General features: G+C 48.5%; 1 protein-coding gene across 1 annotated transcript; it reads left to right on the forward strand.

Moving 5' to 3' along the window:
• Window positions 1-9,299: 9,299 nt before the first annotated feature.
• On the forward strand, window positions 9,300-10,348 carry LOC144172450 (uncharacterized). The gene is made up of 2 exons (XM_077701150.1): window positions 9,300-9,637; window positions 9,849-10,348. Exons 1-2 carry the CDS (start codon window positions 9,300-9,302, stop codon window positions 10,303-10,305), a joined length of 795 nt encoding a protein of 264 aa, XP_077557276.1. The 3' UTR covers window positions 10,306-10,348.
• The last annotated feature ends 208 nt before the right edge of the window (window positions 10,349-10,556 follow it).

The raw sequence follows: 10,556 nt of genomic DNA on the forward strand, positions 1-10,556 counted from the left end.
TCGTCCTTTGTCTTGCCTACTGCGCTCTACGGTGTTTAGATGGATATATTGCTTGAGTTATTTTTCTGCATTTTTTACCGCATGCGACTTGATATATACTCAGAAAATCAGTCTTATGAGTTTTCGCATTGTGCGTGTTGTGGCCATAAATTAAATTGAAGACAAGTGATCTCGTGATATTGGTTGCATTTTATTTAAAAGCATAGAAAACAAGTACCTTTGCCATGTTTATGCCTCGCAGGGCTTCGAGGGCTACAAACGCTTGGTATGATGCTCCTGGAAAAGCGTGAGGTGAATGAGTTTACAATCAAGCAGCGCGAACTGGACCTCCAAGAACAAAGGATGGCGCATGACGAGGAACGGCTTGCCCTAGACGAAAGAAAATTAATGCTCGAGGAGAAGAAATTCTACATGGAGGCATCTTCCAGGGCCCAGGAACACAAGGAAATAATCAAGGAGGTGAAGAAACTGTTTGAGGAACAAGAAAAAAGGATTGAGAAACTTGTTAAAGAGAATCTGAGTTGCTTTTCGAAAGTGTGAGTGAAAAGATATAGCCTCTTGTTAATCTAATCTTTGTTGCGGGTGTAACTGCCTCAATCTTTATAGTTTCTGTGAAATGGCATTATATTTTGCGAAATTGCTGTAGTTGAACTTCATTGCAATATGTTTGGCCAAATTGTAGGCCTTTGTGAGACTACTTTTATGACTGAAATAAAACTGCATATTTTTAAAGTGGAATCTTCAGTTTCCACGTACCTTCTAGTTGATCCTGGTGGGGAGGTAGTCCTCCAGGCAGGGTGGGTCAAGTTCAAAGTACTGCGAAACCTGGGATCCGTAGAGGGAGGTGTGGCAGTTTGCCAAAATGGTGCTGACCCTGTACATTCGTGCCAAGTTCTGCTTGTAGAGCTTTTGGTTTTTTTCTAAAATCCAGGAAAGCAAACAGCCCAGCAATTTTCCCAAACCCCCACTCAACCGCCTGCCTAAGATGGCTCATCCCCTTGTTAAAAGCGACTTGCTGCTTGTTCAGATGCACTCCGCCGTATGGTTTCAGCAACAGGGGCCTTAAAGGGTAGGCTGGATCTCCATAAAGGCAGTAGCTCCTCTCAAGAACCAGCTTCTCAAGCTTCCCGGACAGTTCGCTTTCCCGAAGAATACCTGAAAAAAAAGGGAAAATTAAATAAAGGTAAGTACTCCAGCTAAGTTACAAGAATCTGTTCTCGGGGTCATGCAGTTGGATTGCATTGGCTAAAACAATTGCATAGAATACAGGAACATAATACCACCGTTTATGGGCTGCGTGCATTACTCTGACGAGTAGGCACTGTAAAGCTCATAGGGTGTAAAAAGTGATAACCGCGAACTACCAGTTACACAGAAAAAAAAACATTCAGAAAAAATGGGACTAGAAGTGCGACAGCGTGCCATTACGAAATAACTCGCCACATTTTCTTCTAGCCCAGGGATATGAAAGGAGACTCAAGAATATTTGCAATAAATTAGAGAAGTATATAGGAAGTTTAAATGAAACGAGAGGCATGATTTAGAGAAGGCGCAACAGTAATATAGTAATTTTTGGTACACGAGAGGGGCTCTTGCAGATATACATTTTTTTATGCCAGGTAAGAGTACTTACCTGCGTCATGAAGACTTCCCGGAAAAGATCCATCAAGCTCGCAAATTATCCCGTTGGGACACATAATAGCTTGATATTTTAAGGCATGGAAGCGCTTGTGACCGGAGAAAAAAGGCCTCTGATCTCTTGACGGGCGGCACATTGCACGTGCAGTGCCGTCAATAAACGCCCAGCAATTCTTGAGCGGCGCTCCCTTTGAATGCAACGCCTGCAAGGCAAACTAAAGCATGTTAAATACGAATCTAAAAAAAAACGGCCAAAGTATTTCTTTTACCTGAGAAAAAGCTTCTAATGCGGTAAGGTCGAGCCACACATGGCTGTTCAAGTCATGAAGCAGGTGTGCGAAACTGTCGTCGATATGGGCCAACACTTTGTTCGTAACACTTGAAATCACTGAATAGTGCCGCCCAAACGAACGCTCGAGGTCGCAGAGTCTGTTGGGGTAGGCCAGCCGGCGCAAAGTGAGGCAGAGTGCCTCATGCGCAGGCACAGGGACCCTCTGTGCACTGTAAATGACCTCATGGAGGAGAGGAGTAGGGCACGTTCCAATCGCCTGGCGTCATTCTTCTCAAAGCGAAAAAGGGTGCGGAACACACCATCGCCCATCGCGTTGCTGTCGAACAAGCCGTGAAAAGAAAGCGGGTCTCGTCATTCGGCGGAGAACACTTCCGTGCAGAGAAGATCTACGATCTCGTTCCATTTCAGTGCTACGAGAAGGAACGGGTCTAGGAGAATGCTGTGAGGCTGAGCCATCCTTACGATCACAAGCAAAACACGCTGCCCGAGATGCTCGCCCTTTTTTCTGACTCCAAAACAGCCAGACTTGTCTTGGCTATTCAAACTTGAACAGTTTTTTGTTTAGTGAACTGTGACCCCAGTTCAGCTTTTGTGACTACATTATATGCGAAGGAAAGAAATAGAGATAACGTATTTTGCTTCATTTCAATGGATGAAAAAGCATTTTTTGTATTTTCGTTTGGATGACTTTCTGGTTTACATTCCCAGAGGGCACGCCCAGCCGCGCAAATGCTCCTCGCTCAAGAGCGATAAGGTTATCGGTTAGCTAAAAGCGTTTCTGCTGCTGACGCTCCGGTTGCGCTGAGCGTGCCACCGATACCGGAGCGGACCGTCGAAAACGGTCAGCTAAAACTCTATTGACGAATACACGCAGTTGATTGCCAGCGGGAAGGGTCTGTGTTGTGCTTGCGGGAACAGCCTAGCAGACGACGGTTGCACTGGCCGGATCGCCCCGTGCATGCGACCTACCCTCGTTTGTTTCGGCGCTTTCTACTGTGATAATGTGCTTGCCCACCCGCTGGCCGACGCTCCCGCAATAATAAAAAAGATCATCTGTTGTACACACACGCTTACCGCTGGTGACGGATTTTTATTTGGCTTAGACCAACGCTGCCTCTATATTCATTGCCTAACGCGCGAGCGAAAAATGGCCAAACAGTCACTCTCCTGTTGCTCTCTCCTACCCTTCCCCGCTCCGTAGCCTTCCTGCGTGCTTTCATGTCCGCCGGCCAGCACCGCTTCTCGGAGACCATGCAAAATAGTTCCTATAGCGTTCCCGAGGCGGCGCCCCTACGCCTTCTTTTTAAATGCACTTTATAAGCGACCCTGAATTCCGGCGACCGCCGCCCGTCCACATAGCAACAGCTGCGGGTGCGCGCGCTCCTCGTCTTCCTTGGCAACGGGGGGAGATGGGCGCGCGCTGCCTGGCCGCTGACATGACACATACCCACGTGGGGGATTGACCAGGAATAGGGCGTGAGAAGGGCTAATGCACCCGCTTAAAGGAGTACTGACACGAAATTGCAAAGCTGAGATCCGCTCTAGCAATCAAGTACAACGACAACATAAATAGGTGTCTGTGCATGGCACATACCCACGTGGGGGATTGGCCAGGAATCGGGCGTGAGAAGGGCTAATGCACCCGCTTAAAGGAGTACTGACACGAAATTTCAAAGCTGAGATCCGCTCTAGCAATCAAGTGCAACGACAACACAAATAGGTGTCTGTGAATAAATGCATCTTTCTTTCTTTGTAGTTGTGTGTGTGTGTGTGATCTCTCTTTCGCGAACATTACCGAACCGCGCAAATTCAACTCCTGCATTCGCACTTTCACATTCTTCCCCTCGGGGAAATGCGGGGAAATTTTTTAATGCCCCTGGAGCTTATTCTTTTTCACCATGCCTGTCTGTCTTGGTCCATCGCTGATAAAACCGCCTTTGCCTCGGAGCAAAATCACTTGTGCTGCGCAGGCTGAAGCCAGCTTTACGCGCTTATCTACTTGGATACCGGACCCCCAAATTTTTTTAGTGTTGCATCGCCCCTCTGTCCCCTCCGCATTTCGGTCTTGTTTTGTCTCCGCTGTTCGCACTCCACATCGGTCCGCACTGTTAAAATTGAGGACTGTGCTGTAAAAGCGCCCGGACTGCGTGGTGGGACCTTCAGATGCTTATCGTTTTGATTCTATAATTTTCAGAAATTTACAAGCATGTGATATTTTTGGAAAGTAATGGTAGAAGTGAGCGCCTCAACAAAAAAAATGTGCACCCAATTTTTTCTTCCCTAAATCATCCAGGCAGAAACACATCAGTAAAATAACGGCTGCGCCAACCGAAAATATCGTTTTTCTGATCGCTGATTGTCTACCGGACAATTATATGTTCTTACACTATTTCCGTTCCGCCTCCGTCAGTTATCTTTGGAAAAATGCAGCAAGTATGAAGCGAGGGCACGTTGAACGAGATCCCCAGTGCGCTTCAGAAATATCGCCCCGTCGCGGCTAAGATGTGAGCGAAACGGCTCTTGAAACCCAACAGGCAAGTTGACAGGCGCACGTCGTAGAAGTGGGTGCAGCGTTCCCGACTCGCTAGCAGTGACATAAGGCGAGATGTCCGCCGGCGCGCGCCACATAGCGGATGAGTGCCTGAATAAACGTCCCTACCTTTCCCACTGAAAAGCGCGCGACGCGTTAGGCAATGTTTGTACAGGCGGCGTTGCTTAGATGCGACCGCGCTCGTGTTGTCCTCGCAAGCATCGCCATGAACGGGACTAAGATAGTACAGCGTGCTCGTAAGTCTACCTGATGCGGAATCCTCAGTTTGATTCTGTTTTCAGAAATGTCGTACTACATGAAGGGGTTCTAGACTGAATGATACACGGCGATAATACTGCTTTCCACATCCACTTCATTCCAGACGTGCAGTATTTGCCCATTGCAGTCGCTAATTTAGAACGCTAAAAACAATTCTGTTCCGGAAAGAGTCGTCAAGGCTTTCGACGCCGAAACAAACTGATGGCGCCGAAAAATCCGAGGCCTTGGGCCCTATTCTCGACTGTACAAATTGCCGGCAATTCAGGCAATTTGCCGGAAGTCTTTTCTGATTGGCTTTTAATTTTGGTCACGGTCTTCCGGTTGACAAAGCGGTTGTGTGTGCTGTCGTCATTTTGACGTTTCATGTCGTTTACGGACACCAGTTCTAAAGTTTGCCTTATTTTTCGTTACTAAAGGCGCATAATTCTTGGCCGGCAATGAAAAACCAGACTAAATGCAGCGGATATGACAACGTAAGCCTGTCATTGCTATTCAACAACAATACTGCTTGTAATACACACCCCCTCTGTGATTGGCTGAGAAGGCGTGACGTAATTTAAACAGTTGGCGGGGACGATTACGTCATGCATTGGCAACTTCAGCTTGCGTTAAAGTGACGCAATGCTACGTAACAGCTTGAAAATGGCGGCTGTTTTTGTCACAAAATACAAGCAAAATAGGGCAAAAAATTGCCCCGGCTTACGGCGCCGCGAAATGTGCGGCAATTTGCAGCAGGCGCAGTTTCGCATGCGCGCTGTTTAAAGCATGCTTCCTACCGCAACAAATTATAGTTTTAACTGCTTCCAAGTCAGCGATCATGGAGCATACAAATAACGTGCAGTATTTTGTTTTTATGTTTGGCAATAAAATAAAAATTATTTGTATGGCGTAACCGCAACATAAGAGGGCAGTACAAGCCTCTCCATCACGAAGAGAACCCAATGCATGGCATTTGTCCATACTCGTCCTAGTAAGCTGTTGGGTCACATGATCGAACTCAAGAGAGAAATAACAAAGAAAAGTGACTATTTGCTTCACTACAGCGCTGATTGAAGTCGAACTTGACGAATGAGTGAATCGGCGACATCGGTGCGCTCCGCGGTTATCAGGCGTAGCGCTTCGCTGCTCTTATGTGTCATACAAGCGATGGTATCGGCCGTCTTTTTTTCTGATCACGCCATAAACTTGTGACAAAGCAGCAGACGATGGCGTGGCGGCGGTGGCGGCAGCGAAGGTGATAACGCAACAAAGCTTGCATTGAAGCAGAGAGCCCAGCTATGTTACTAACAGCGATTGAAAGAAATAAATAGATACGGTAAAAAAATTGTGTGATGTTCTTGAGCTCGACATCCGCCTTTCGCTCGCTTTTGGATCAACGTTACTCGATCGCCTTGTGGTGTTGACGCCAAATTTGACCTCCAGAAATGTGTTTTTGTTGTCAGCTTCAGCTACCGTCTTAGTTTTTATAGTACATGCCAAGTGTTTTTATATCTTTTTTGCACAACATTTGATACCTTGGTAGCGATCTTTATAAGTGACTCGTCAAATTACACTGCATGTCGTCATAACAATAGGTGCAGCACGTCACTGATTGCTTACGTAGTGCTTACGCAAAAAAACATGGGCGAGTTGCCGGCAATTTGTGCAGTCGAGAATAGGGCCCCTAGTACACATGAAAACAGTTAAGCCTCAAGTTAAGCCAAGTTCGTTCGAAAATCACAGGCCTACGCCACACAATCAGACCCATGGTGGTCTAATGGTTTGCAGCGCCAGTGTTCCCTATAGTTATTGGTATGAAGCTCTAGGCATGCGATGCCATATTGACAAAGGTATCTGCGCAATTGAAACTTGTGCGAATCGGTGATACATTCTGGGAATACGCGTGAAAAGGACGACTCGTAAAAAAAAGAAAAAAAAGACAACACTGTTGACAAGAACATCAAGTCGGAGCAGAGCAACAACACAGGCTGCCAGATGAAACATGGGATGCAGTATGTGCCTTGCGCACCCTCAGTTGTCTATCGTGTTCCGCTTGCTTGCAAGAAGGCCTATATCGGGCACACTGGTCGGTGCCTTAACATCTGACTGCATGGGCACAACAGCCCTTTGAAGGGCAGGCCTTATACCCCTGCTACACTGGGGTCTAAATGTCATTTGAACCAAATGTCATTTGACTCAAATGGGTTGCTTCAAATGCCATTCAGAATCCGCCGTGCTACACTACAATTTCGATGGCATTTAAAAGCTTTCACAATTGTTCGCTGTGCTGTAGTGGCGCTGTCGTTGCTCCGTTCCGTTTTCGTACACTAATACAACAATCAAACTTAGGAGCAGTCCGAGGGAGTAAAACGATATCAAATTAGAAGAGACACCAGTTTTGACTCTAACGCGGTGGCTGTTAGCGTAATTTCGAATTGAAATTTATGTTTTTTCATCCCTTTCGCCGCATGTTTTGTGCTGTCTGGCTACACTGGTTTGTCGCTCGCTCGCGCTCGCCATGGAGGAAGAAAAAGTTAGGAGACGGCGCTACCGGAGAAACGTGAAGCCTATACATAAAAAGTAAAATCTAAGTCGGCCCAGGCGTCACTGCACCACGTGACCCCACCGCGCTGCCGCCGCGAGCTCTTCAATTTCGTCTGCTCGAAACTACTCTGAGGCCCGTTGTCGCGAAGCCTGCTATATGTTGCTTTTTTTTCCCACTGCTTTTGTCTTTCGCACATACGCGGCACTCCTGCCCGCACGCGGGCATGAGATCACCGAGCAAACAAATGCAGGAAGGACGGGGAAAAGCTACCGCCAACCAAACACGAGAGATGCGCCGGAGTCGGAGACCGCCGCCGCCGCCGGCCCACCCGACCATGGAGGTCACATGCTGGGCCGACTTCGGCGGCTTGGGAAAGAGAATCGGCGGAGAGAGCGGCTTCAACGGAGCTGGGCTTGCGAAGGCTAGCTGCGTGACGTCATGCCGTCTCCTAACTTTTTCTTCCTCCATGGCGCTCGCCACCGTGACCATGCTTGCTTGAAGTTCATTCTGCCTCCATACTCGCATGCTCGCTCTTGATTGGAGATTCTCATCGCCGCTGCGTTTCATTTCCGTTGCGACATGGAGAACGAAGACTCCGGCGGAGACGGTCACGCACGCATAGCAGCTCTGATGACATCGGTTATGCAATTGGAGGCAGAGGCGCAAGAAGCGAAATACGAAGCGGACGCTGCGGAGGACAGGATGGTCCGAATGAACAGAGTGATCGCTGCTGCCGTCGCCGCCGCCTCTTTGTCATCAAGACCGGGAAGACGGTTCTGGGCGCTCCCCCGCAACGAAGGATGGTTTGAGCGCACGCTTCCCCAACTGGAGTTAGTTAGTTGAAGCTTTTATTTGAAAGGAAGGCCATAGCCAATGAGGGGGTGGTTTGGATTTGGATGGGAAGGGGGATATATAGAATATGATCAATTTCAGCTCTTAGTTCGCACTTCACAGTTGGTTCACACTCAGATCACATTTCACACTTAATTATTCGCATTTAAAACTTATTCACACTTCCCAGTTTTTGCGTCAGTGTGACGGATCAGGCGTCGCCCTGCTAGACGACTCGCGCCAGACCACTCCTAATTGCGAAGCTAGCAAGCTCCGAAAGAAGCTCACCGCGGTCTATGTTGTCTGATATATCAGAGAAGGTAAACGGGGTGTGACGCGATAGAAGCTGAGTTCGATGCTTTTGGAAGTATACGCATGACCAAATAAGATGGTGTAAATCAGATTTTAAGCCCTTATTGCAATAAGGGCAATGTTCCCGTCCTTCAGGTCTGCGGGTCCATTTCTGAATTATATGTGGAGTATACGCAGCGTCAGCACAAAACTTATTTATGAACACTTCAGCCGCTCTCGGTTTCGTGCCGACATTGAAGAGGTAACCTGTCGAGGAGGCAATCCGGTGTTCCTGTTGTCGTGCCTTCTTAAGTCGGAGCAGGAGGAGAGCCGGGGGCGTGGAAGAGGACAACGAGGAGTTCGGTGGAGAGGAACGAGCGATGCTCTCTTGCGCTGCCTCGTGGGCAGCCCGATTTCCTGTGTTCGTGTCCTCATGGCCTGGCGTCCAGTCAATTCGGCCTTGTACACCCTGTCCTCTGAGGAGTTCCATTTGCAGCAAAATGGAGTTCACTATTGGGTTGGATGAGAAAGGCTTCCGGAGTTCTTGTACAGCCTCAAACGAATCTGTGAGGATACGCACGTGTCCAGGGGGTCGGGTGTCGAGATCGTAACATAGATGACTAAGGGCATTATTTATAGCGTACAATTCACCTTCCAGACTGGTGGCATTATTATACTTGAGTGCAGAGCTGCCATTTAAAGATGTTTGTTCCGGGCATATCCATGCAGTGCCAACAGTACTCGGTGTAATGCCTGCATCTGTGAAAATGTCCACTTCACCTTTGAGTTTGGTGTCCTGTAGGTGCCGAATTCGCCGTTTTTAAACTGGATGACCAGGCGTTCAAAACCTATTTTGAGTGTCGCGCGCCACGTTCCGCTTCATCGCGGAAACGTGCAGAGGCGCTCTAGAGAAAATGAACACACAGATGCGCGAGGCAATACCCGTGGAAAAGCGGGTGGCCGTTGGCCTCTATAAGCTCTGTTCGTCCGCAGAGGACAGGTCAGTGGCCATCATTTTTGCTGTCTGGAGGTCTACTGAGAACAGCATCTACCGAGAGTTTTGCGAAGCTGTGGTAGAAGTCATGGGAGACGAGTGGATTGGCCTGCCCACAGCCCAGGGGATGACAGACCATATGCGAGAGTTTGCAGCAGTGTGTGACTTCCCCAATGCCGTCGGGGCCATGGACGGCTGCCACTTTCCTGTGTCGCCGCCGAAGGAACACGCCAGCGACTACATCAACTACAAAGGATGGTAAGCCAATCATGCCCAATCTTATCTCATCAAATAAACTTTCTAGATACTAATTAAGTAAAACGTAGCATGCCGCACTTTAATTACTATGCTGCGGGAGCTCTGAGGTGCACCTGTTCAGCCTATATTGGCCTTATTCAGTATGCATGAATTTTTTAAAATCTGTGCCATGCTTAATGTTTCATCACTTGTTTTTCTGTTACTTCTGCAGGCACAGCATGATCCTCCTTGCCTTGGTGGATCACCGCTACAGATTTCGCTTTGTGAACGTCGGCTCACCGGGCCGGTGCCATGACGCGTATGTCTATCAACGGTCCCAGCTGGCGACAGCCGTTGAGGGGCCCTTGTTCCGTGCCCCCCTAGCTGTGATTAGTGGCACAGCAGTGCCCCCACTGATCCTGTGCGACCAAGCCTTCCCGCTTACGCCAAACCTGGTGAAGCCTTTCCCCCACCGAGGGCAGCTGAGTGAAGAGCAGAAGACCTACAATTACCACCTCTCAAGGTCGAGCCGCATTGTGGAGAACGCATTCGGGAGGATGAAAGCCCGATTTCGCTTCGTTTTGAAGCGCATGGAGTGCGACATCGACAACACTCGCCTGGCCATCCATGCATGCTGTGTCCTCAACAACGTGTGCGAACATTTTGGTGATGGTGTTCTGCCTCAGTGATGTGCCGACGTTGAGGCCAGCAATGTGGCGTACGAGCAGCCAGCACACCACACTGATGCTGTTGAAGGAAGTGGACATCAAGTGAGGGCAGCCCTTGTTGACTATTACAAGAGGCGGCAGTGAGGGAACACTTTATTTTTGAGCTGAATGCGTGTTGAAGTACTGTGTCATGGCGTCGTAGGGCTTTTCTTGCATGACGAGCTGCCGTTCCCGAAGTGCATACTTCTTGGCTCGAGCTGCTTTGAGGTCCT

This window comes from Haemaphysalis longicornis, unplaced genomic scaffold (assembly GCF_048455015.1).
Source record: "Haemaphysalis longicornis isolate Haplotype H1 unplaced genomic scaffold, Haemaphysalis longicornis Haplotype H1 scaffold_213, whole genome shotgun sequence".
Classification (NCBI taxonomy): domain Eukaryota; kingdom Metazoa; phylum Arthropoda; class Arachnida; order Ixodida; family Ixodidae; genus Haemaphysalis; species Haemaphysalis longicornis.

Bases quoted from the DNA above. Each gene is read 5' to 3' on its own strand.
- LOC144172450 (XM_077701150.1), top strand. From the start codon at position 9,300: ATGAACACACAGATGCGCGAGGCAATACCCGTGGAAAAGCGGGTGGCC. The intron at 9,638-9,848 runs GTAAGCCAATCA...TTACTTCTGCAG, and splicing joins TACATCAACTACAAAGGATG to GCACAGCATGATCCTCCTTG.